The sequence below is a fragment of the Protomyctophum bolini genome, assembly GCF_963924005.1.
Source record: "Protomyctophum bolini genome assembly, chromosome: 1".
In the NCBI taxonomy this organism is placed as follows: domain Eukaryota; kingdom Metazoa; phylum Chordata; class Actinopteri; order Myctophiformes; family Myctophidae; genus Protomyctophum; species Protomyctophum bolini.
Window position 1 is genome coordinate 45,152,281 of NC_137862.1, and position 27,280 is coordinate 45,179,560.

At 45.4% G+C, this 27,280-nt stretch overlaps 1 protein-coding gene across 3 annotated transcripts in view; it reads left to right on the top strand.

The window, feature by feature from the left end:
* Positions 1–691: 691 nt before the first annotated feature.
* plekhg4 (pleckstrin homology domain containing, family G (with RhoGef domain) member 4) overlaps positions 692–27,280 on the top strand; it is a 57,632-nt gene continuing 31,043 nt past the window's right edge. The window contains exons 1-3 of one of the 3 annotated variants that reach the window (XM_080769220.1): positions 692–911; positions 20,006–20,197; positions 24,592–27,070. In XM_080769220.1, coding sequence (XP_080625346.1) covers positions 909–911; positions 20,006–20,197; positions 24,592–27,070 — 2,674 coding nt within the window. In that variant the 5' untranslated portion in view covers positions 692–908. The remainder of the gene's footprint in view (positions 912–20,005; positions 20,198–24,591; positions 27,071–27,280) is intronic. The other 2 variants (XM_080769222.1, XM_080769221.1) reach the window with 2 other exon arrangements.

Consider the following 27,280-nt stretch of genomic DNA (forward strand, 5'->3'; position numbering starts at 1 on the left):
GCACATTATATTTAGAGATGAGCAGAAACACTCCTCAAAGCCAGGACATTTCCACTAACATCTGCAAACCATACAAAACAAATCACCACTAACATCTACAGTACCTAAACTATATTGTTTCTGCATTCAAACCAGAAGAACCCACCCATGGCAGGCACCAGTACTGCTCCCGATTCGGCTACAATAAGAAAACATGGCACAGGCTGTCACGGCTGTCTAACATTTGACTGAAATCAATCATCTGTCTGTAGTTGACTGGAAATACCTTTACCTTTTTGATACGATATTGCGAAAAGGGTTTCGGTTCACGTGGACGGGTTCTACCTATGCCGGGATGGCTTCAGACGGAACCTCTTCTCGGCGCTAATGGCAGAGGGTGAGGTTCCAAACAAATTATTATTAACCAATCATGTCCTAGTTTATTTATCAATTTTCCATTTTATATATTCAACAATTGAAAAATATCAGACCCACAAGCTCACAATGATGTTGTGCCGTCAATGACACTGTGTGTAGTGTGTACAGTAACTTCCTTGGGCAGTGTTAGTCTTTTACATTGAATGACAGATGTGTGTAAGGGGGTGTGGCCTAACCTGAGGGGTAGAGTGATGAGTGCCTGGGGGGGCGGAGCTTTGTGAGTGAGTGCAACAGCAGTGAGTTGGAAGCCTGTTAGGGTGCTGAGAGAGAGAGAAGGAAGGAGAGAGAGAGACATTAAGGGAAAGAAAGAAGGAGAGAAAGAGGGAAAGAAAGACAGAAGGAGAGAAAGAGGGAAAGAAAGACATAAGGAGAGAGAGAGAAAGATGGAAACAAGGACAAAGAAAGAAAGAACAGCAGACAAATAAGGAAGACAGGAGAAATGGTATTACTTTGGAATATATCACCACCACTGGGGACACACTCCATATAGCATGGTGAGCAAAAGACACACACACACACACACACACACACACACACACACACACACACACATGCTTCCTTTAGTGTTATGGGGAGTCAGCAGCCTGGTGGGGGGAGGGGTGCAGGAGAGAGAGGGGGGGTAGTTAGAGGTAGAGGTGGGGGGGTGTTAATGGAGATGGTAGACTCAGATTGTGTTGAAAACTGTAAAAGGGAAGGGTGTGTGTGTGTGTGAGACACTATGATTGATTGTTTGAAAATTGTATTTACAGTGTGTAGAATAAGCACAGTTGGGGGGGAAAGCACATGCAGTACAATACAATTCAAGGTCTGCTAAGAGGATTGAGTTTTACCCAGAAAAGAACTAAGACTTGTTTACATTGGAGGCCATGTAGGAGGACCTCACTGCAAAACTAGCTTACTGCCAACACCTGGCTCCATGCTGTGTGTGTGTGTGTGTGTGTGTGTGTGTGTGTGTGTGTTTTCTATGGATGTCAATTATCTATTAATTAATTCATTGATAACCTTAAATTTGACCATTTGAGACAGTGACAGGCAATGGCATTTTTTATGAGGTATATATAAAAGTGCACTGTCTTGTCTGTCACATCACATCCAAAAGCAGAGACATTTCTGTGGCTACCAAGATGGAGGGCCTTTTTTAACCAGCCCACCTTTCTTTCCACGTGTGTGCGCAGACAGCATTACATTCACAGAAAACTGCCCAATGATAGAACCGCAGTATATTAGATTAATTGTTAACTGTTATGTTTGATTGAATAATTTCTTAACGATCGACTACTCTAACTCTATTAACTAACAGCCCTAGTGTGTTCTTTTGGTGTGTAGTAGAACCTTGTGGGGTATTCTCCGGCTGGTTTTGTGTCCTTGGGACTTTCTGCCACTCGACTTCTGTGTCTGTCTGTGTCTGTGTCTGTGTCTGTGTCTGTCTGTGTCTGTGTGTGTGTCTGTGTGTGCGTGTGTGTCGTGAGCTCAGCATTTCTCTCTCAGGGTGTGTGAGGGAGGTCAGACCTGTGGCGGGAAAGGAATTGTAATTTTCTAGTGAGGTGGGGAAGTGGTGATGGTGTGTGTGGAGAGGGATGGAGGGATCCGATGAAAAGGATAGTCTTGCTTTTGTTAGGGTAGAGAACGCCCCTGTCGGCATCATTCAAACGCATCAGGACTTCATGCTAACTTTTTCCACACTGAATTTGGTCTCACCAGCATTCCTGCAGTCAGTGTCTTGCTCAATGACAATTTTACATGATGCCAGGGGGAGAGGGCAGAGAATCTCCTTGTTCCCAGACCTGATCGGTGCTTGCAGTATAGAGGGCATGCGCATGCTTAAACTGAATGGCACATCGAGTGGCAAAGCAACATGCAAAGTGAGTTTAACATTGTTTAACGTTGTTTAATGCAATCAGATAGGACTTTTCTGTTTGGATGTATGGGCTGTCAAGGCCAGAAAGTAGTTTTTTGACACTCAGTAGGCGTTCCTGCATAACTTCCTGATTTGATGATGATGTCACGTGCATACCCTAGTCTATGGTTGCTTGCTTGGCCCTCAGAATGTCCTGCTCGCAGCGTTGAACTACTAATCCCATCGGCGACACACTTCACACTGCTCTCACTTATTGGTACACCTGCCAAGTGTGAAGTTGATTGGATAAGAAGTCATCCAGTCATGAGATGGACAGATTATATACAGAGAATTTTCTTTTACTTAGATGGATATTAGTATAAATCACAAATACAATAGATTGCCATGTAATATGAAATATAATTCAATTAAATGATATAGCAGTTGACTGCTTATATCCTCCATTCAATGTATCATTGGACCTGGAGAGCAGTTGGTAAGCTCATGTGGGTGTTGTGCAGGTTCAGGGTTGTTTATGTACACAACATTCAAGCAGCATGAGTCTCAAACAGTTTACACTACATACAAATATAGGCTGATTTGATGCTTCCGTTCCGTCATAGGGTCTTGTGCCCACGTGGTTGTTTGGCTCTGGACTTTTATCCGTCTCCTCTGGATGTGTAATCTCTCTGTTCTGGGATTTGTGGATTCAGGTGACACACACCGCCTTTGAATTGGCAAGTGAATCATTCCTTCTGTGCCGTAGCTCACTAACTAACTAACAAAGCCTGTGTTTGCTCAACTTAGTGTCTCAAGGCAGCTTGAGGTGATGATTAGACAGCTTGATTTATAACATGAACACTGACTCCCTGGTACACCACAGAAAGAGTCAGGGAGAAAGTATGTGTACGATAACACGCATATCTCTCTCACACATGCACTCATGCACGCACTGGCTCCCCCAGAGTTACTGTCGAAGTGTCCTTGAGCAAGATGCTGAAACCCTAATTGCTCCTGATGTGCAGGTTGGTGCCTTGCATGGTTTCCTCTGCCATCGCTGTATGAATGCAAATGTAATGCACAATCTATGTAAAGCACTTTGGATAGAAGTGATATATAAATGCAACATTTATCATTTACTGTATACCAAAATGGGGGTCCTTGAAATGAAAAAGGTTTATGAACCACTGTACATATGAAACAGTCCAGCAGGGTTTCAAATTCTAAATGCCGAACACAGTGAACGCCATTAGTGGTGAAAGGGATAATTTAAGACCAATTTATTCTAAGTTAACAGCAACCAATAATTTATACTGTTCTTCACATATAATAAGTTAACACACCCACACCCAAACAATCACTCTTTCTTGTCTGTACATGTTTAATATATCTGAAGGGGACTATTCATATAGCCAAGTATCTCTTGAGCATTAAACAGTCTAGGTCTCATTAATATAGAAGATGTTTCAGTTGTTCTCTTTTGGGAATAGCATTTAGAATATTGAAATGTCCAAAAATGGAATGCCCGCACGTGATATGTTTGCTCCCTGTCCTCTCTTAATTTAACCAAACAAACAATGTTTCACCCCTCCAGGCTTTCTCAATAATTTACTAAATTATTATTATAGCCCGGAGCCCGGAGAAAAGCACGGAGAGGCAAAACGTTATTTGTTTGGTTAAAATAAAGACATTCACATTTTTGGGGGATGTGCATATCGTATATATATTTTTTTATATTGAAATGTCCATCTGGTTTAGCCTGTTGACCCCATACAATACGAGCATGATGTTTCACTGTAGAAAGTATTAACGATAGCTGAGTTTATCATGTGTTTTGAACTGTTTAATGATACATACAGTATAGTTTATCTTTCGCATCACAGTTCGCTGTGTAGAGTGCCGCAGCACTTGGCAAGCATGCTGGCGGTGTTCAGTTCACACACTGCCGTGGCATAGAAACTCTCTCTCTTTGACTTACAGCACCATTGGTGTGTGAAATTGATGGTTTGGGGCGAAGCCAATGGCAAAGCTAATAACGGTGTGCATGGTGGAGAGAGTTTCTCCCTTCACTCCCTTGCTCGCATCATCCATAATATTAACGCTGGCAGTTACGTGCTAGGTTGAGAAACCTCCACCAACTTCTACGTACTGTGTCGAGGCACACACGCATACATGCTCACTGCGCACGCAGCCCTGGCAAATAGAGATGGGGTGTTGTTTATTGGTGTGTATTTACAATGCACAGGAAGTGATTCAGACACTCTTATCTAGGGCCTTTAGAAAGAGTGTGCCGGTATACAGTAGGTATCAGTGATCAGTGCAACAACCGCTCCAGAGGGCGATTAGGGTGATTGTAGTATTTTATGATCAGCCTGTCCGTCTGCTAAGTGCACTAGCATGGCCAGCCATGCACCAATGGAGACAAAGGAAGGACATGAAGTGAATGTGCCTAACCAGCAAGTAAAATGTGTCTAGTCGTCGCCCCCAAAATCCAGAACCGAGAACCACCAGAGGTCTAGGGTAGTGGTTTTCAAACGTTTTTGTGTCCAAAGGCACACCAAAGCCACAGCTAAATATCATATACAACTGTATATATGCAAAATGTGTCTCTTTGTGAGCTTGTTTATTTATTCATTTATTTTTACATTTCTGCCTATAATGCACTAATGTCATTATTTCAAATATTGTTTTAGGTTATTGCTTTAAAAAAAAAAAAAAACAGAAGAATTACTTGCTGTCTAGCGGTCACCTCGACATGTCTTTGGGAACCGCTGGTCTAGAGGGGCCAGTACAGGGAAGCCTCTATTGACCATTTGCCCGTAGCCATCTTGCCATCAGAGTTGGGAAGCATTCGTTTTCAGTAAAGCAACGCCCTGCTGCCTCCTGCATTATGTGCAAACTCAAAACAGGTGGTACGCAGGGCCGCTGAGTGATATCTAACGAGCATTTCCAAACGGCAGCACTTAAAAAAAGAATCACCTGCACGGACAGAAAGTAACTCATAACATGTCTACAGGGGATTTTTAGGATATATCTTTGAGGATAGAAAGAGAATAATTCAAGCTCTTCGTACAGCTGCAATGTTGGTGAGTTTGACGTTGTTTAATACAATCAGTCTTTTCTGTGTGGATGAATGGGCTGTCAATGGGAAGATGCACCTTGCCATTAACTTATATGGTAAGATGGCCGCGGCCTGCATATGGTCCATGGAAAGTTGTCGGTTCAAATCCACCACAACAACGGGGCAACATGACATCTGTATTAGTGGTGTAATGGTGTATGAGAACCAAGAGGTACTGTACAACGGCCAACAGAAACCAACCAACAGGCCTGATTACAATGAAGACATTACAGTGCATAGCACTGCATGCTCATTTCAGTTTAGCTGATGAAAATTCTCTACCACGCGCCATCACAGACATGATGGACAGGCTGACCTTTCACTTATGACCTTTTTGGTGTTGTCTGCATATGTGGCCTAGTTAACCCTAAATGTCTCGGTCCTCAGAACCCACAAGAGTCATGAAGGAGGCATTTACTGATCACAACAGCTGCTGTGGAGAAAGGACTCGCATGCACAAAGAGCAGTGTCCGGTCATTTGTCACATCTATTTTTATCTTGACACTATTGTTCTAAAGGGCTTGTACCTTGTCAGTTACTAGTATGATTATACGTTACTAGAACATTGTGGTTAGAATATTAGTCATGGTCTCTAGCTCGGCAGATGTCTGACGCTGTAAGGCATGTCAACCGTCGGCTAATTTCAAACGCCGCATCTAGACTTGTAACAAACAAAAAAAACAAAAATACATTGAAATCACATGGCTCTGTCTTGGCGGCAACATACCTAATTTAAATCTAATTTGCGTTCCAGTTGAATTTAAATTAGATTTTTCAAAGTTACTTAGCTAAATTATTTCTCTTCAGTTCACGGTTCTTTATTTGACGATTTACTGCCTGGTTGGGTTTTACTGGTTTTCTATGGATATTGCTGGTGCATGCAGTTTGATGTACTGTAAACTGTCTGCTATACAGGATGGTTTAGCAGCATATGATTGTTAGTTACTTGGGCTGAATAGCATGCTCATAATTCGCAAAGTGCAATGTTCACTACAAGCCTATGGAGTTGAAGATATACTTGTTATGAGCAGAGCCAGGTGGAGAGGGAAAAGGTTGGGGGTCAGGGTTCAGAGTTCAGGAAGAGAGCATGCAGCCCATTCCTAGACTGAGACTGTGAACTCATTACATTACATTTTCATGTTGACACTTGCCAGTCTTTCTATCTAGAGTGCCTTACAAGTCAATTAAGTTAATATTGTGAAATGCACTGCGACACATGTGAAAGAAATGCAATTTGATGCACGTGTATGCAATGCAGTGTTTTCCATACAATGTTTCATTCTTGATGGTCAAATATTTTTTGGGGGGTGATTTTCTGAGGGGGCGATGGGCAGATTCAAGAGGTTTATGTGTTGTATGCTTTAAGTATGGGCATTGAAATGTTAGTGTGGCACCAGGCTGTGCTAACAATAGTTAATAATTTGTTCAGATGTCCTCCTGAATACACCTGGACAATGTGGGCCTCAGGTTCTGCACATAGCAGCCAATCTACCTTCTTAACAGTTAACAGCTTAATAGCTATTAACAGTTTTCTGAAAAACTCTGTTTCTATGTGAGTGGTGCTCAACCTCTTTCATGTCAAGGACCCCCAGAATTATCTGTATTTGGCTGAGGACACCCATCTGAAAATATGTTGTTCCAGGCACCCCCCAGAAGCAAAGATTTAAGTTGAAAACGTTATATACAAATGTATATTGAAAATGTGCGCCACACTTTCGCGATTTTTCTAAAATAGCAGATCTACAAGCTCGTAACGCTGCACTCGGTGCTTACAGTCTATGACTCGGTGCCGCGCTATATGAGCTTTACATACAGGTAGCATGCTGGTGTTGCTGAATCAGAGGTGTGATGCGTAACACATCAGCATCAGCATTACGAGCATAGTAATTTCACAAAATACTATCAACATGGACTGATGGACCTGCGCATCACTAGTGTGCTTGTGTGTGTGTGTGTGAGAGAGGGTTCGGATCATCGTGTAGAAGAGATGATGCAACATGTTGATTCTGCAATGGCTGACTTGCGTGAACGACATCTCTGTGGATGAAAGAGAAGCAGTACCCCCTCATCCTCGCAACACCGATAAACATTTAGATGCCATTAGAACTATTTGTATTAAAAACTTTTCAATCTAAATCATTCAGACTCATTTCATTGTCATAAACAATCCACTACTACAATATGAGTCATGTGCCAGTAGAGGCTATGTGCATGCATAAAGTGAGTGGCAAATCAAATGTAACGTTGTTCAATGCGATCAGATAGGACCTTTCTGTTTGGATGTTAAGGCCAGGAAGTAGGTTTTCTTTACCTCTCAGTAGTCGTTCCCGCATAACTTCCGGGTATGATGATGCATGGCACATAGTTACCCTCTATAGTAATTTTATTGAAACTGCTTGTGTGCAAAACCTGACGGCACACTTTTCAATTAGGTAAACATAATTGGTACTAGAACAAGCAGAGCGCGCAAGTACTTTCGACCGCTAGAAACTGTCAAATCTCAGTAATGACTACTTGTGCCTGATACGGCAGTGGTGCCAGATTACATACATGTATACATAGGAGCATTACCTTTAATCCTCCCAGCACTAAAACATATCGTCATTCCTTCACCATCGAAAACCAATTACACTCTGGCATTGGGTCCTTTAATCCACATCTTTTTTACGTCATCATCGAGAGCTAGTTACCGTATACATATACTATGTAGTATGTATACGTGATTTGTAAGTTGATTAGAGGTATACTGTGGTTACTTTGCACCGTACGCACCGTCCCAGCCGTCCCAGGCACAATTTGCCGGGACGGTGCATACGCATCATAATTGGCGGGACGGCTGGGACGGTGCATACGAGTCCCGGGCGAAACTAGTACTTGCGCGTGATGGGGGAAAGTAGACCCTTTAAGCAGTTACCATTACTTTAAGAGTATGCACCCTAGCTGTGCTCAAGTAAGGTCACAGAGTGACAGAAAATATTCCTATATAGTGTCTGGAAAAGTAGAGACACATCAGAATTCTCCAGGACAGACGACCCCTCTGGCCTGCGCTTCGAGGGGCGCCCCGATCTGCGGACTCATATGATCGAATCGTGATGTAACAGGTCGTATTTGCTTTCATGTATGTCTTTGCTGTTCATATGCATATCACATGACCATTCAATTTGGGATAAGTATGGGCAATCATTAAATGCCAGATCTTGTGAATCCATGATGTACATACAGCCTGTTCATTGGACTATTAGATAACCCTCTCACAGAATGACGCATCACGCGCTCTGCTTGCACAAGTAATGATACAGCATAATATAACCAGCAAGACTCCTCGCATCCGCCTGGGTGACGGCAGACTGCTAGGTGAGCGCCATATATGGAGCATGTCTTGAGTGTACAGGGTTGATCAACATAAAGAATGTCAGAACAGGTCAACTCCATGTATGGAGATCTAAGGGTGGCAGCGGGGGCAGTTTCTCGAGTGTACAGGGTTTGATGAGGTCAGAACAGGTCAACTCCATATATGGAGATCTAAGGGTGGCAGCGGGGACAGTTTCTCGAGTGTACAGGGTTTGATGAGGTCAGATCAACATATGGGATGTCAGAACAGGTCAGCTCCATATATGGAGATCTACGGGTGTGTGTGTGTGTGTGCCACAGCCACTGCCTCAGCTCACAGTTTCGCGTTGCAGCGTTCAGACTATGGGTTTTCTGGGTATAAGTCTCCCATTGGCTTAGAGGCAGCCTCAAGCCCCCAGGGAGGCTCTCCAATGTTGAAGCGCTCTGCCCTACTTGTCAGAGGTGGGACTGCAGGCGGAGCCGTGGATTTATGACGTCGCTCCGGTTCGGCCTCTATCCTTTTATTACCCTATGGGCAGCCCAGAGACTCAGACGAGGCAGGCAATCATGGAAAACGTGTCCAGTAGCAAATGTAGTCCAGGCGCTTTTCAAGCAACTGGAAAAAAACCAATCTCCTTTTCTATTAGGAATGTGCGGTGACGGGACAGAGTCCTGTGGGCAGGTTGTTTAGTGACACAGCAATACAACAGGCCCGGTGAGTCCTCCTCTCGTCCTCCCCTCCTCCCTTTGCTCCAGTCTGCCTGTGAAACATGACCCCTGCTCAGGAAAGAGGACCCCCATCCCCCAGTGGGAAAATCCCCCTGCCACCAAATTGGAGTCAGCCAGCCAGTCAGCCAGTCAGTCAGTCAGTCAGTCAGTCAGTCAGTCAGTCAGTCACACACCCAGGCTTAGTACAAAGTAATGTTTTAACCATCTGGCTGCTCTGACCTATTTGTATTTAACCTGCATTCATCCATTTATTTATTTAACCAACACCCTGATTCATGCCTATTAATACTGGTCGGTAGCGCCTCAGTTCTTCTGTTGGTCACTGGGAGCCACAGTCTTCTACATGCTGTGTTGTTGTGGTGTGTGTGATGAATGATGCATCTGTATCTATTCCTGTGTGTTTGAATGTTTATGCGATAGCGTTGTGTGTTGTGTGTACCATCTGTGTGTTGTAGAACTCCCTGTCCTCTGTCCTGTTTTATGATGTGTCAGACAGGGTGTGTGAGCAGAGCTCATACTGCTCACATTCCATTCAAGTTAGTGGATCGACTAACACGTGTGTACTGAAACACCGTAGGCTACCTACCGACTCGCTGTCAGACACCCTGTAACACACCTTACCAACACGATCACCCCTCTAACACACCTTACCAACACTATCACCCCTCTAACACACCTTACCAACACGATCACCCCTCTAACACACCTTACCAACACTATCACCCCTCTAACACACCTTACCAACACTATCACCCCTCTAACACACCTTACCAACACTATCACCCCTCTAACACACCTTACCAACACTATCACCCCTCTAACACACCTTACCAACACTATCACCCCTCTAACACACCTTACCAACCCTATCACCCCTCTAACACACCTTACCAACACTATCACCCCTCTAACACACCTTACCAACACTATCACCCCTCTAACACACCTTACCAACCCTATCACCCCTCTAACACACCTTACCAACACTATCACCCCTCTAACACACCTTACCAACACTATCACCCCTCTAACACCTTACCAACACTATCACCCCTCTAACACACCTTACCAACACTATCACCCCTCTAACACACCTTACCAACACTATCACCCCTCTAACACACCTTACCAACACTATCACCCCCTCTAACACACCTTACCAACACGATCACCCCTCTAACACACCTTACCAACACGATCACCCCTCTAACACACCTTACCAACACTATCACCCCTCTAACACACCTTACCAACACTATCACCCCTCTAACACACCTTACCAACACTATCACCCCTCTAACACACCTTACCAACACGATCACCCCTCTAACACACCTTACCAACACGATCACCCCTCTAACACACCTTACCAACACTATCACCCCTCTAACACACCTTACCAACACTATCACCCCTCTAACACACCTTACCAACACTATCACCCCTCTAACACACCTTACCAACACGATCACCCCTCTAACACACCTTACCAACACTATCACCCCTCTAACACACCTTACCAACACTATCACCCCTCTAACACCTTACCAACACTATCACCCCTCTAACACACCTTACCAACACTATCACCCCTCTAACACACCTTACCAACACTATCACCCCTCTAACACACCTTACCAACACTATCACCCCTCTAACACACCTTACCAACCCTATCACCCCTCTAACACACCTTACCAACACTATCACCCCTCTAACACCTTACCAACACTATCACCCCTCTAACACCTTACCAACACTATCACCCCTCTAACACACCTTACCAACACTATCACCCCTCTAACACCTTACCAACACTATCACCCCTCTAACACACCTTACCAACACTATCACCCCTCTAACACACCTTACCAACACTATCACCCCTCTAACACCTTACCAACACTATCACCCCTCTAACACACCTTACCAACACTATCACCCCTCTAAAACACTGTACCAACATGGAGTAAAACACTGCACCAACATCGGGTGTACCACTCGCCTAACTCAACCACCCCTCAGTCACACAGAAACTAGGGATCTACATAGATCTACATAGTTACCTCACCTGCTGTAATTTGTTACATCATTCACATCCTTTGTTAATATTGGGTTTTGATGTCCTTTAATGTGGCTTCGTGCTGGCATTCCATACAGACACTTGATATCCTCTATTATGTAGAATACAACAGAGTAGAAGAATAGGCGTTTTTACACACGCAAGGACGGTTGATACAGTAAGTGCCTCTACATAACGGAGCATCCACTACCCGTTCTGCAGCATGCAGGGTCCTGTCCACCCATGGGGCAGGAGTAGGACACATGGAGCATATGGAGCATGCATGGTTAGCGCCCCCTTATCCAGCCCTGCTAGCTCTCTTAGGATGGCTTTTACTGTCTTTCTTTCTGTTTTTCTGCCTTTTTCTGTCCGTCTCACAGTCTGTCTGTTTGTCCACCAAAGCTGGTACCACACCACATTATCTCAAGATACTTGCAGGAAATGTGCCCTTCACTAAGTCCCTCCCCAACCCATCCTTGTCCAATAGGCACGTTGGCAGCGAAGAAAGCTTGACCTGCATAGCAACCGTTGCTAAACTATTTGGATTGGCATTGGACATTTGGGGTGTGATTTTGGTCACAGCCATGGCCTTTCTTCTAACGCCACCTTCAACTTCAGTGGGTCGTATTAGGCACACATATCTCCAAATCTGTGAAACTTTCTGAGCACATTATATGCTCCCTGGAAGATGAACCATACTTGAGTGTCACGTGAACTAACCTCAGGTCTAGTGCGACTGGCCAACAGGTCCACTAACCTCTGGTCTAGTGCGACTGGCCAACAGGTCCACTAACCTCTGGTCTAGTGCGACTGGCCAACAGGTCCACTAACCTCTGGTCTAGTGCGACTGGCCAACAGGTCCACTAACCTCTGGTCTAGTGCGACCGGCCAACAGGTCCACTAACCTCTGGTCTAGTGCGACCGGCCAACAGGTCCACTAACCTCTGGTCTAGTGCGACCGGCCAACAGGTCCACTAACCTCTGGTCTAGTGCGACTGGCCAACAGGTCCACTAACCTCTGGTCTAGTGCGACTGGCCAACAGGTCCACTAACCTCTGGTCTAGTGCGACTGGCCAACAGGTCCACTAACCTCTGGTCTAGTGCGACTGGCCAACAGGTCCACTAACCTCTGGTCTAGTGCGACCGGCCAACAGGTCCACTAACCTCTGGTCTAGTGCGACTGGCCAACAGGTCCACTAACCTCTGGTCTAGTGCGACCGGCCAACAGGTCCACTAACCTCTGGTCTAGTGTGACTGGCCAACAGGTCCACTAACCTCTGGTCTAGTGTGACTGGCCAACAGGTCCACTAACCTCTGGTCTAGTGTGACTGGCCAACAGGTCCACTAACCTCTGGTCTAGTGCGACTGGCCAACAGGTCCACTAACCTCTGGTCTAGTGTGACTGGCCAACAGGTCCACTAACCTCTGGTCTAGTGTGACTGGCCAACAGGTCCACTAACCTCTGGTCTAGTGTGACTGGCCAACAGGTCCACTAACCTCTGGTCTAGTGCGACTGGCCAACAGGTCCACTAACCTCTGGTCTAGTGCGACTGGCCAACAGGTCCACTGTTTTACATATATCTAACCAAAGCTCCTGTTGTGTTGGTTTATCATATGACACGAGGCACACACACTGGGCACTTTGTATTATTTGTCACGTCTGTTCCAAAGGAAGAATATTATGCTCTAGGAGTTGGTGTTAGAGGAACGTTCAACATAATCTAGGGTAAAGGAAGAAAACAAAAGGTTGGGTGTTAGTTGTTTATATGTAATGTATTGTCACAACAATGATTAATTGAGTACAAGGAACCACAATGGACACAAACCCCCCCGGGGGTTTTTATGTCATCCTTTTAGCATAGTTTGTTTTTTACTGTACTGTTTAAAATAAAATAAACAATGTTTGACTTATCATGGTGACTTATCATAAGTGACTTATCACTTATCAAATTGTGTTTGCACTGTGGCTGCGCATTGTGTGTGTGTGTGTGTGTGTGTGTGTGTGTGTGTGTGTGTGTGTGTGTGTGTGTGTGTGTGTGTGTGTGTGTGTGTGTGTGTGTGTGTGTGTGTGTGTGTGTGTGTGTGTGTGTGTGTGTGTGTGTGTGTGTGTGTGTGTGTGTGTGTGTGTGTGTGTGTGTGTGTATGTGTGGAAGTAAGTAACCGGGTTGATATTGGGCGTCGTGTTGTCGTATTGAGAACAGCTTTGTATGAAGGGTTTTGAAAAGATGTGTCAGGAGTGTAGGAGATTACAGCAGAGCTCGCATCCAAGCGTAACCCCTAATCCCTTCAACCCAAACCACTAAACCCTAAACCTGGTTTAGCAGTTTGGTTTCTTCTTCTTATTGGTAATCTCTCTCGTCTTCATATTGTCTCGGTGCTACTGAAAATTTCGTGTTTCGGCACTACAGTGCCGAAACAGCGGTAAAATAGGAGTATGAATCGGCCCTTAGTCTGTCTATGTATATGTGAGTCATGTATCAGTTTGTGCAAAAATGAAAAATAAAATGATTGATAGAATCTGCCTCCTAGCAGTTGGAGTCGGATGCATGAAGGTTAGTAAATCCTGCTTAATGGACTGTCGGTCGACCTTGTTTACCCATCAGGTTTAGTGGCCTCAGCTTGGTGTTTTCTTTGCCACGCTCTCTCCTCGTGCTCTCCCAAATGATGGATTATTAGACGGCTAAAGCAAATTGGAAGGAAGTGTGTCCCACCCTCACAAACTGACATGACCTTTTGTTAGTGCTGCCCACACAGCGTGATTTATCGGTGTCACCTTTTTATGAAAATGAAAGTTGACTGAGTCGAATGTGTTTATTCAGGCACCAGAAAAACAAACATTTAAAAGCTTACTGCTGTTGATATGATAAATGAAGATGTCGGTTTGGGGCTGTGGGCTTTTGTTAATTGGGTGATCGTTGTTGTTTGTGAGATCCTCTCAGCCTGAGAACTCAGAATTGAAGGTTTGATTCATGCCCTGGAATGTTTGTTTTATGTATGGTTTTTAAGGTTGCTCAATATTCTTGTCCATCTGTCTGTCTGTCTGCTCCCAGCAGGAATGCTGGGTTGGGTGTGTGTGGTGAACACTGGATGTGTTCTGACAATGACTACAGCATTTGAGTGTGTGTTTGTGTGAACGCATGTGCTGTGCGTGCATGTGTTTATAATGTCGTACCATGCAGTGTTGTTTTCATCGACTGAACTAAGACGAACAATGTTCGTCGACTACCTTTTTTCACTGATGAAAACTAAATGGAAACTAAATAAAAACTAAGCCATGATGACTAAAACTAAGACTAAATATATTGACAATTTCGTCAACAAATAAGTAGACTAAAATGTTAGACTAGTGGACAAGAGATCGAGTCATTTTACACTTGCTTGCATGCTGTAAATAGCAGATCTACAAGCTCACAACGCTTGTGAGCTTGTAGATCGGCTATTTTCAGCAAGTGTAAAAACAGGCATTACGACGGCGCCAAGGCCCGCAAAAACACATTTTAGTCGACTAAATCAACTGTAGATTTAGTCGACTAAAATCTCATGATATTTTGTCGACTAAAACTAGACTAACACTGAAACATTCCAGGTGACTAAAATGTGACTAAAACTAAATGAAAGCTATTCCAGAGACTATGACCAAAACTAAAATCTAAATTTGCTGCCAAAAACAACACTGGTACCATGGCGTTAGATTCTCTGTTGTTATCAGTGAATGAATCAGCCACCAAGCCCCTACAGTGGTACATTCCTCTGCTGCTTATTAAACACTTCCTGACGCGATCAAACCTCAGGGTACGTTCAGTCTGTGCTGTGGGAAGGACGACGTCGCCGTGCACACGCTGTCCACAATACTGACTCATGCCTTGGTTACGGTCCTACACGTGACGGGCTGTTTAGTGTTTAGATGCCTTAGCAACGCACGTTTCCAACATCCCTGTTTCTTTGTGTCCATGACTAAACGTACTACATTTGGCTATATATGGACTATATGGCTTTACTCTGCAATATTAGTTGGAATAGAACTGGCTGGCCGTTTCTTTGATCTCTTTGACGATGAACCTGTAGCGTATGCCAGTGGTGCGTGCAGTGGTTGAGAAATCTAGGTGAAAATTGAAGGCGAGGTGATTGTTGGTGGGAATGCTTTGAGGTTGGATGCTTATTCTTTTCACAGCTCTCATTTGCAGCTAATGTCAGGTCTAGACTGCCAAAACCGAAACCCAACGGTGAAGTGGAAAACATGTTTGTGTTTCAGAATCAGAATCCCAGATGGTATCAGAATATTTCAGATACATTGTATTGTATTGTATTGTTTTTTTTTTTACATATAAAACTCATGCCTGGGATGCTTCCTAGCTCAAAGACTTATTCCCAAATAAATCTGTACTGTAAAATAACCAGAATGGCTGAGGTTTCTGGCTGATCAGACGACAGCAGCAGACTGAGTCTAGAGGAGGGAACGCTTATTGATTGATTTATTGGTTGTTATTTGGTGACATAACATAAAAGATTGCACAGTAGCACGTCCTGACATACAGTCCTAGCATCACTGAGAATAAAGACTCAGTAAAGCTCAAGGGCTTATTTCCATTTGTCCTCTCAATGGTCCTGTTATTGATGTATTGATTTGTTGTCCTTCCTGATCAATGACTCCAATCAGACTAAAACATATTTAACTGCACCCCAAAGAGAAGGCTCACACTGTAGGTTTATTGGCACTAGAGTTATTCTACACAGATACCAGTATTGGAAAGTCCTCTGAGACTGCCTAAAAATGCTGGTATTGGTGCCGACAATTATACCAGCATATGCACCGATCCGCTTAATTTATCATGTGACGATAGCTTGTTTATCAAGACTTGTGGGTTATGTAACATTATGTCTCAAGAGACAGTCGTGTCATTCCAAGAAAGTCACTGATGCACAAACCTCAATATTTTAAGCATTATGTTATGCTTTATCTACTGAAAAATGGCAGATCTACAAGCACACTCTGTGCCGCACTACGAGCTTGTAGATCTGCTATTCTTGGAAAATCGTAACAATGTGGCGCAAATCTTTGAATATATGAATATATAAATATAATATAATATAATATAATATTCTTCTGAGAGGTCCCTGGAACAACATATTTTCAGATGGGGTCGGCTGCCAAATACATAGATTTTTGGGGACCTTGACATGAAAAAGGTTGAGCACCACTGACACAGAAACATAGGTTTTTCAGAAAACTGTCAGGATTTAGAAGTTTTTACTTTGAACTAATTGACTGTTATAATGGTATGCATGGTGAGTAGTAGTTATACCATTGTGTAATAGTCGCTCTGGTACTATATGTCAGAAGTAAATCTCTCTGGTATGAATGTCACATGATAGATGTCTGCAATGCCGATCCAGCACAATCGGAAAACAGTCTACAATCTACATTAGTTTATGAGCGGTAGAGGACATGATGGAGAAGTCAGAGAGAAGATAGGGTACTAGGGAAGGAGAGGAGGGAAGAAAATGAAAGCTGAGGAGGAGGAGGAGGGGACAGTTGACCACAATGTTTTATTCAGCAGAGCTGGGGGTGTCTCCCATGAGACTGTCACTCATCCACTAAAAAGGAGGAGATGAGGGAGTCTGCTTTGATGTCGCTGCTCTTCACTGGGATATGGGGGAGGACGGTGGGTGGATGGATGGGGAGGGAGGGAGGGAGGGAGGGGGCTCTTGGACCAGACCCACATTCACCCATAACTGGTGTTGAATCAAATCCCATCAGAGCATTCTCTCATGTGTCTCCCAACACTATCTTTCCTACATGCTGTCTGCTTCTTAGTTTTTGTTAACATGCATGCGCCCTCGTACGTACACACACGCACAAGCACACAGTCACACACACACACACACACACACACACACACACACACACACACACACACACACACACACACACACACACACACACACACACGCACACAAACCTCCTGCCCTACCAGTGATATGTGATATGACACGTCTAATATTAACTTTCAGTCTTACAGTCTGAGCTGATAAATCTCCAGCCAGTTGTTGTGTTATATAAATATTCCCTGTCCCATAATGCACTGCACCAATGACCTACAGGCTGTAGAAAGCATGACTTCAAAGTTTTATTTAAGTACACAAGACGAGGGTAGAATATCATTCAGTCACGGTTATGGATATAATTTTAGTTGACATGGAATGTAGACCCTAGTTATTGACCTGTGACTTTTAGAACACAGAATAATTAGTGCGTGTCGTTTCAGCTGTGGGACAAGGGGGAAGCGCACTAAGATTAGACACACCAACAGTCCGACATGAGGAAACAATGGACCTCTCGAACCGCACTGCTCCTGTTTAGGGTTAGGGTTAGAGGAGGGACTAATGACTGTCTGACCAATGACTAGTCTAAACTAAAGGCTGATTAGAATTGTTTATGCAGTAGTTCTTTATGTGACTCGCTTATGGAGGGAGACTTCTTCTCTCCAGCATCTGCTGTTTTCCATATAGGATAGGACGGTTCCTGCAGATCATCTATAAAACAGACATTCATTCATTCATTCGTCACAAGTAACAGTGGAGTACAAAGATATTGGACACTAAAGTAAATAATGAACGGCCGGTGCATCTTCCATCATCTTCATCTGAATGTTGTTACCGGTAGTCTGGCTCCTAATGTCTGTGTCACTTCAGCTCAAGTTCTTCTGGAGTTCTTTTGTCCTCGATTACTCTACTCCCTTAACTCTGGAAGCAGCGGAAGTAGTCTTTCTGTTTTAGTAAATATCCATGTCTGTTCATGCTCAGTTCACTGCCATTTGCTACATGGCAAAATAAAGATAAGTCCTAATGTTGTTGTTCTGTGTTTGTTCTGTTGTTGTTGAGCAGTTCTGCTGTCACGTTTTGATTCAGTATACCTCCGTTCAATTGTGCTCCATGATGTGCTAGTCTAAATGTTTTTTACCACGCGTGTGCGGTGCGCGGTGCGTGTGTGTTTTTTTTTAAACCACATTGGTATGTTTTGGTTGGTCCAACTGTGTTAATGTACAAGACTCTTTGGAATTCTTGGGATAGCGTTTGTTGTAGCTTGTAAGACACGAGACGGTGGACAGTAGTAGTAATAGTGCTAATGGCATGGTGGAAAGGACCTAAGTGCATTTACTTAAGTACTGTACCTGGTAACAGGACAACTCACCCCATCCCCGTTTTTCCTCCCTGAATTCCCCCCAGTGGGAGAGGCTGGACGGCAGAGGGCTGAGGAACTTGAAGGACGTGCGCTTATGAGAAACAACAAAAATAAAAACTTCTGCGAAAACAGAAGCGTAACACGGGGATGAAGGAAACATTCGGTCCAAAATATCCAGTTTACTAATTCACAACAACTATACTACTACTTTGGTGTTGCAACTTTGAATTTCTCTAATAAACGTTCACGACAGCAGACACTCAGACAGCCTATTTATGAAAAGGCTACTAGTAGTGATAGCCTTTCCATAGGAGTATCTTTTTTATATTTTTCCAAAAGGAATAGAAGCAGCCAATAGCATATTACAAGTTATGAATCTTGAACCCAAGGCAACTATTGTAAAGGTTGTTTGCTGTAGTACATAAGGCAGTGTTGAATCTGCATACAGGGCAGCCTAGGTGCCCGGACGGTTCAGCTAACCGTCTGGGCCAGTATTGGTAATACCTGTGTCTGTCCCTGTAGGACAGTGAGACAGTGGACAGCTGCATACAGAGGATCCTCTAATGGTAACCTGTGTCTGTCCCTGTAGGACAGTGAGACAGTGGACAGCTATATACAGAGGATCCTCTAATGGTAACCTGTGTGTCCCTGTAGGACAGTGAGACAGTGGACAGCTGCGTACAGAGGATCCTCTAATGGTAACCTGTGTGTCTCTGTAGGACAGTGAGACAGTGGACAGCTCTATACAGAGGATCCTCTAATGGTAACCTGTGTGTCTGTCCCTGTAGGACAGTGAGACAGTGGACAGCTGCATACAGAGGATCCTCTAATGGTAACCTGTGTGTCCCTGTAGGACAGTGAGACAGTGGACAGCTCTATACAGAGGATCCTCTAATGGTAACCTGTGTGTCTCTGCCTGTAGGACAGTGAGACAGTGGACAGCTGCATACAGAGGATCCTCTAATGGTAACCTGTGTGTCTCTGCCTGTAGGACAGTGAGACAGTGGACAGCTCTATACAGAGGATCCTCTAATGGTAACCTGTGTGTCCCTGTAGGACAGTGAGACAGTGGACAGCTCTATACAGAGGATCCTCTAATGGTAACCTGTGTGTCTCTGCCTGTAGGACAGTGAGACTGTGGACAGCTCTATACAGAGGATCCTCTAATGGTAACCTGTGTGTCCCTGTAGGACAGTGAGACAGTGGACAGCTGCGTACAGAGGATCCTCTAATGGTAACCTGTGTCTGTCCCTATAGGACAGTGAGACAGTGGACAGCTGCATACAGAGGATCCTCTAATGGTAACATGTGTGTCTGTCCCTGTAGGACAGTGAGACAGTGGACAGCTGCGTACAGAGGATCCTCTCGTCCCTCTATCCCACGGCCCAGAGGACTGTCCTCTGTCAGGTCCTCAACGTGGTGGACAGCTGTTACCGTGGCGACCGCCTGCGCTTCCTCCTCCACTTCCTGATCCCCGCCAAGCACTTCCTGCAGAGCCTTCAGCAAGATGGCTGCTGTGTGAGTCTCTGTCGGTTCTATGCTCAGCTCAATGATCTGTTGCACCACATGTCTCCCTTTCTCTCACACGTTGCACATGATATGATGTTTTCTTTTTGCCATCATTTTAGGAGTTCAGATACGAGGTTAAGGGGCTTTGTCCACAGGAAAGCATTTTATGAGTAGAGGAGCACTTCTGATGCTTATTGACATTCAAACCGTCGCTGATGGATATAGAAATAGGATCCATCTTTTATCATGATAACTTTGAAAGGACTGTATAATTAAGAAAACATTGTAAATATCTATAACTTCAATAGCTCAGCAGGGAGACAAATTAAATACCGTGCTGTATTTACCTTAAAATGAGTGAATAGCCCTTTAAATGACCATCACTGTACCAAAAATAGAAACATACCTTAAAAAATTATTTGGAGGCAGATGAAATAAAGTTCGGAGAGAGTTTAAGGTTTAACCATTATTTTAGTAGGTATAAAGTAAATTTACATAGAGAATGTGCTACATGGTTCAGATAATAGTATTTACATCAATATCATTTAGAATAATCAATTGTTGATTCCAAAAGAACCCAAAGCTGAACTGAACTTCTGAACTGAACTCCGGACCTGAACCCCTCTTCACAGTATTTGTTCCAGGCTAAATACTGCAGATCACGTCAGATTTGTTGATATAATGTTCATTGGCTGTAGATGTTTCATGTCCGCCATGTCAGATGACAAGACCAGTGTTGGCGCTCTTTCATTAGTGCAACGCCTAGATGATGAGGATGGCGTAGCGACGCAGAGTTCATCTTCCTTGGTTCAGTCATTGATGCCCATTGAAGCCTGGAGAGCGCCTAGGCAGGCGTTGCCAGGCAACCTGTAGATAACTTTCCCTGCACTAAACTTTCGGCAGAGAAAGAACGCTCCCTGACTCAGTGAGCAGCTATCGCCCTAGACCAAGGTCATATGCATGTAGACTCAAACCATAATAGACACTTCATTATTGCACGTTTGCGGCTGGTGGCAGACAACATGGAGACTGAATAAGGAGTCAACAAGATATTAAATGGGACAGATGAAAACATATTTTGGCCATAAACCTGAATGACATGACATTTAGGATGATTAGGAACAACGCTGTATAAACAGGCAGTAGGCCAAGAGTAAAAGGATGATTTAAGGTGACAATATCAATGATCCGGCCTGGGTCATAGTTCAGGAAAAGGAGAATATGGGATATTAGTTTGTAAACAGATAAGACCCATTTTATCTATCAGTCGCTGTTCCCAAAAAACGTTATTATCACACATAGCCTCTAGTGGAAACAACTGTAAATATGGTAACGATTCAACCTCGGCTCATGAATTAATGGGTTGTCAGACACAGCCGGGAGGATTACATGTGAGCGACGCTCCTCTCCAGTACGCTGGGACAGTTTTCAGCCTGAAGCACCAAAGGGCACGCTGCCAAAAAACACTGGGCGCCGAGAGCGCAGAAACACGATGCTCACTCGGCGCTGCCTGGGAAAAGGAGAGCGCCAGGGTGTGCACGGCAGACTGGCAGCTCAACAAAATGACTTTCCGTGGACAACAGCCCCTAATAGAATAACTTGACCAATGGAAGCACTAGTAACTCTTATGTTCTATACTCAGTCACAAATACCCGTGTCTTGCAGGCTTTACAATGCACATCATTCCAAACGATCAACAACAGCAAACAACAGCTTGTAACTGCAAAAGACACCTAATTTACATGTAATTAGGGTGTTAAAAAGAGGCCAGTATTCTACCTAAGGCCAATTGCACTGCGCTGCAACAAACAACGTTGGAAAAAAACCAGTTATTCAGTACGAGAGAGGAAAGGTCGTATATCGCAAGTTCCCACAAATCACTCAATCAAATTGAAATGTAGAGCAGCAAACACACCAAGCACCAGCATGACTTTTATGTATGGATGTCACCAAACAGCCAGTGATCACTTACAGCTGTGGAATGATGTGAGAATGTAGGTCATAATCCGAAATTGATATGAGTAGCGTCTAAAAGAGATGTGAGAATGTTGCTCATAATCTGAAATTGATATAAGTAACTTCTAAAAGAGATGTGAGAATGTAGGTCATAGTCTGAAATTGATTTAAGTAACTTCTAAAAGATCTGAGCTCAATCGACGATTTCTACTTCAGCGGTGTGTGCAGGACCAGCCGATGTCTTTCTTGACCATCTAAGTGACTTTGGCATAAAACTGAGATTCCACACCAAACCAATTACACACTTGGTTTGTTTCATTGTTAGCTTAGGCGTAGACAAGTTATTTTTGTTAAATCAGCTTTTCCGGCTTATTTCTCATTGCTAATCGAACCACACTCTATGAAGTGTACATTTCACTTCAGTGGGCTAAACTCCCACAAATGAAATGAGCAACTCTTACCCACTTGACGAGTTCTTGACCATTGACCAAATATGGGACCTTACAAGACAATACAAGACAATCTACATAAAACATTTTAATATTAACAAACAAAACACAACAAAAACCTTCATATTATTAGGTGTAAATATGTAACTCGTATGAGAGAATGCTCTTCTATCCGGTCTGTCTGTTTCTTTGTGCGTGTCTGTTATTGTCAAGTCATGTCTGGTCCTGTCTGTGAGCCACCATGCATGACTGGCTCATGTGTCATTGAAGTTGCCTCTCCCTATCTCTCTCTTTCACCCTATCGCTCGGCTTTTCTTTCTTCTCATAATGTGCGATTGTTCACCTGGGTGTACTCCCCCCACCACCCACGTATACACACTCTGAGTGCAGTGGAATGGCAGCGATCTCCATTTCCCACTCCATGCTTTCGCGGTGCACGACACGTGCAGCCTCCTGCTCACACCTGAGAGAAAAACCATGCTTTGCACTCGCTCACTCCGACATGAGAGAACAGGCCCTATTTTAATTAATGTATTCCTGATCGCACAAACACGTTGCCTGTACGCATCTACCATTGTAATGTTCAACTTCAACATGTTGTCACGCTCTTACACACACACACACACACACACACACACACACACACACACACACACACACACACACACGCACAACAGTGATAGCATCTTAGCTTGTTTGTTTATCTTTCGTGAGAAAATGGGCGAGACGCAAGTCACTTAGAGTGGCAACAACAACAGATTTAAAGTAATTACCCTAAATGAATAGGTCTAGTCTAAATAAACAACACAAATGGTACAGCTTTTGAGTCTTGTGTTTAGTGAATTAAATACGTACGTAGGCTTTCATTGTAAATTTACAGTATAGTCTACTCTAAGGCTACAAATGCTGTCACCGTGTCTGTGTGTGTGGTGTGGGTGTGAGAGGGACTGGGCCGGCGAGGAAGGCAGAGAGTGTAAAATTACAGTCAAGTGAGTTTTGTAACTTCATTTCGAACGGAGTGGGTTATACATGCTTGTCTTATTTGGAACAAACAAGCTATGTTTGTGCTCAGTGAACACCATCAGTTAATTTTGTGCCAGTAGTTTTGTTAAAGGACCTCAATTCTTTTGTGTATTTTTAGCTCCCCTTTGTATTTTCTATCCCCACAAATATGCAATTTTGAACAATCAGGATGTCTCATCATATAGTGGCTTTAATGGAAATTGCTCTCAGGAACAGCCGGAATGTAGACGGCACGCCGGGAGCAGTGTGGGTTAGCGCACCAGCCTGCATCCTCCCTGAGGCCTTTAGGAGGGCCATTAGAGCCGCAAGTGGAGCCTGCAGTACTACCGTTGCCCAGCGGTGGAGCCTGCAGAACCATTGCGGCTCAAGAATCGACCACTCCTGAATGAAGTGTCTGGTGCTGGGAGTCTGGTGCAACGCACAGGTCCTGGCTGTACTCCTGGTGAGAGCAGGAGTGGACCTGGTGAGACGTAGGAGGGGCCCGGACAGGAGGCAACCCACAGAGCCTAGTCCCTCCACATGCCAGAATTGTACCTCCCAGTCCCGGCAGAGTAGTTCCGGAGTGGATCCTGTCTTTCCCTAGTGGGTCTGATCGAGGGTAGCTACTGGGACGTAAGTCGGGACTTGATCACCCCGGCTGGGTATGATGTTCGCGAGACCCGAAACCCTGATGACCGTGGGATACATCACTGAGGATACGTCCCAGGTGCATGCATCCAAGCCATGTATTTTCCTTCTGGCGAATACTCAAATGTTCTTCAGTAGTAAATTCATGTTTTTTTCCAATAGTGGTTGAGTTAACCCCCCGTGGGATGAAGCGATATAGGAGTAATCTAGGTGCAAGAGAGAACATGCATGCACATTTATGCAGAGCTGCAAAACGCAATGTCCACATCACATATACACGTCTATATTAACTATTCTACTCTGTGTGTGCGTGTGCGTGTGTGTGTGTGTGTGTGTGTGTGTGTGTAGTCTAGGTTCTCCCTGTGCGTTCAGGAGAAGGTGTTGATTCAACTCTGTCGCCTCGACCTCCACCTCCTACCGTCTGATTTCTACCTCCTCCTCTCCCCTCCGGCGCCTGCGGCTCCCTCCTCCTCCCCCGCCACGCCGTGCGTCGTGTTGTGCGTGTGTGCGTCTGGACGTGGAGGCGCAGAGGAGGAGGCCCAGGTGGTGGAGTTGGACCCGAGCAGCGTGTTCTCCATGTCCTGGTTGGAGGAGGTGAACAGCACCAGGCAGAGAGGAGGCGCAGCCAGGCTGAAGAACTGTCTGCTCGCCTCCCACGACCACATCTACAGGGTCCCCTGGGAGGAGGTGCTGTTGCTCCCCTCCTCCAGCTCTGCTCCCCCGGCCATCTCCCCTACCCTCACCGCCTACTCCTCTTCACCGCACTCCAAGGAAGGACAGGAATTCGGCAGCGACGAGGACAGGGATACGTTGACGGACGGGTCGGAGAACCAATGGAGAGACAGTAAGGGTCGTAGTAGGAGGAAGCTCCACCGTTCATCAGGCACAGCTGACGAGCAGAAGAGTCCCAGCGTGACACTGGGCGGCTGTTTTCCCATGGTGCCGTCGGTCAGTAGGGGGGACGAGGGGGGGTCCGACAGCGAGGGGGAGTACGTGGACCTCTGTGAGATCACACACACCAAGACGCACACTGCCAACACGCGCGCAAGCTCGCGCCCTGCCAACACGCACACTAGTGCAAGCACACACACCAGCAACGTGCCCGCTCACGACCCACACGGGGACTCACAAGGGGACTACATTGAGTTGTGTCAGCTCTCCCCTCAGAGAGGGTCCCTCACACACTCGCTGCTGCACAGACTCCGCTCACACAGCAGAAACACTGCCAGCCCCTCCTCACACAGCAGAAACACGGCCAGCCCCTCCTCACACACGGCCAACGCCACAACCAACGACACGCACGCGGACGGAAGCAGCAGCGGTGTGTCTCAGACCGCGTTGTGCTCTCGGCTCCTAGAGGGCCTCGACGGTGACGCCTCCTCCAGTCAAACACCCCCCCTCTCCCCGACCTCCTGCCGTGCCCCCCTCACCTCCTGCCACCGCCCCCTGCTCCTCCTCACCTCTCCCACTCCTCCGGAGCCTGCCGTATCTCCCGTTACCTCAACCTCTACCGGGGCCAGTTCTCCCACCGGCACCCTGACTGAGCCCACTACGACAGGTATCGTCCCCTCGCAGCGTTGCTCCTCACACACCGAACCACACACACCGCCCGACACACTGAATGTCACACAGGAACCACCGGCAGAAACACATACTCCACGTGACACACAGGAACGTGACGACCTGACACGGCCTGACACGGACGCACGGTCAAGCACGCACACACTTCCTGACACATGTACACTGCATGACGCACATACACGGCCGCACACAGACACACCGTCTGACACACACTCACAGCTGCATGGCACAGAGTGTGACGAGTCCCAGTGTCCAGACGGCTCAGAGAGAGGAGAGGAGCAGGAGAGAGATGTGGGGGGAAAGAGAGACATGAAGGAAGGACAGGAGGACAGAGACATGAAGGAAGCAGATGAGGCGATGAGAGAAGAGGAGGAAGGAGAGAAGGATGAAGGATATGTGGAGTTAGAAGAGGTGGTGGAGGTTATTATTGTTCTGCAGCAAGAGACTCACACTGGCACACAAAACGGCACACCAACAGACACGTGCTTCGACACGGAAAACGTCACACAGGCTGACACACACAGTGCCACACACACAGACACACACAGTGCCACACAACAGGCCACACACACAGACACACAACATAACATGATGCTCCCTGACATAGAAAGCGACACACACGTTAAAACACAAATCGACATGCACGCCGACACACAGGACACACACAACGCACAAATTGACGTGCATACAAACTACATACAAAACAACACACACTCTGATGCCCAGAACGACGTACTCACTGACACACAAAACGACACGGACACAGAAAATTACCTGCACATTGGCACACAAAATGACATGCACACTGACGCGCAAAACCACACACATGCTGGCACACAAGCAGACAAAGACAGTACACACGCCGGCGGTCAAACCTCGCTACATGTGCACAATGACGCCGCGCACAACGACGACACAGACACAAACGCACACGCGGACACACTAACCGATGCGCACACTGACACGTCGTCACACACCACACACGGCAACACGCACACACCACCAGATACGTGCACACTCTCCAACACACATTCTGTGGAAAATAAGCTATTGCATGCGCATACGCAGCAACACCACACACACTGCGTAGCGCCACCAGACACACAGACGGCACTTGACCGACCGGAGCCAAGACCGGAGCAGAGAGGAGAAGAGGAGGAGGAGGAGGTGGACCGCAGGGAGGAAGGGCAGCCACAGGAGGAGGAGGTTGATGATGTGGGAGTGACTCTGGAGTCTCACACAGAAGGTACCAGCTCTCTTTCTCACTGGGTTTCAACCTTTTTTTTCATAATCAAGGCCCATTATTTATTCTGCATTTGAGCCACGGACTATCATTTGATGACATTTAGCCTCGCAGACCACAAACTAAAGAATAATATATTTTGTTATCGTGGGGTAGGATTTTGTCCATAATTCCATGTTCTATTGATGTGGTACCATAGGAGAGATAACAGAC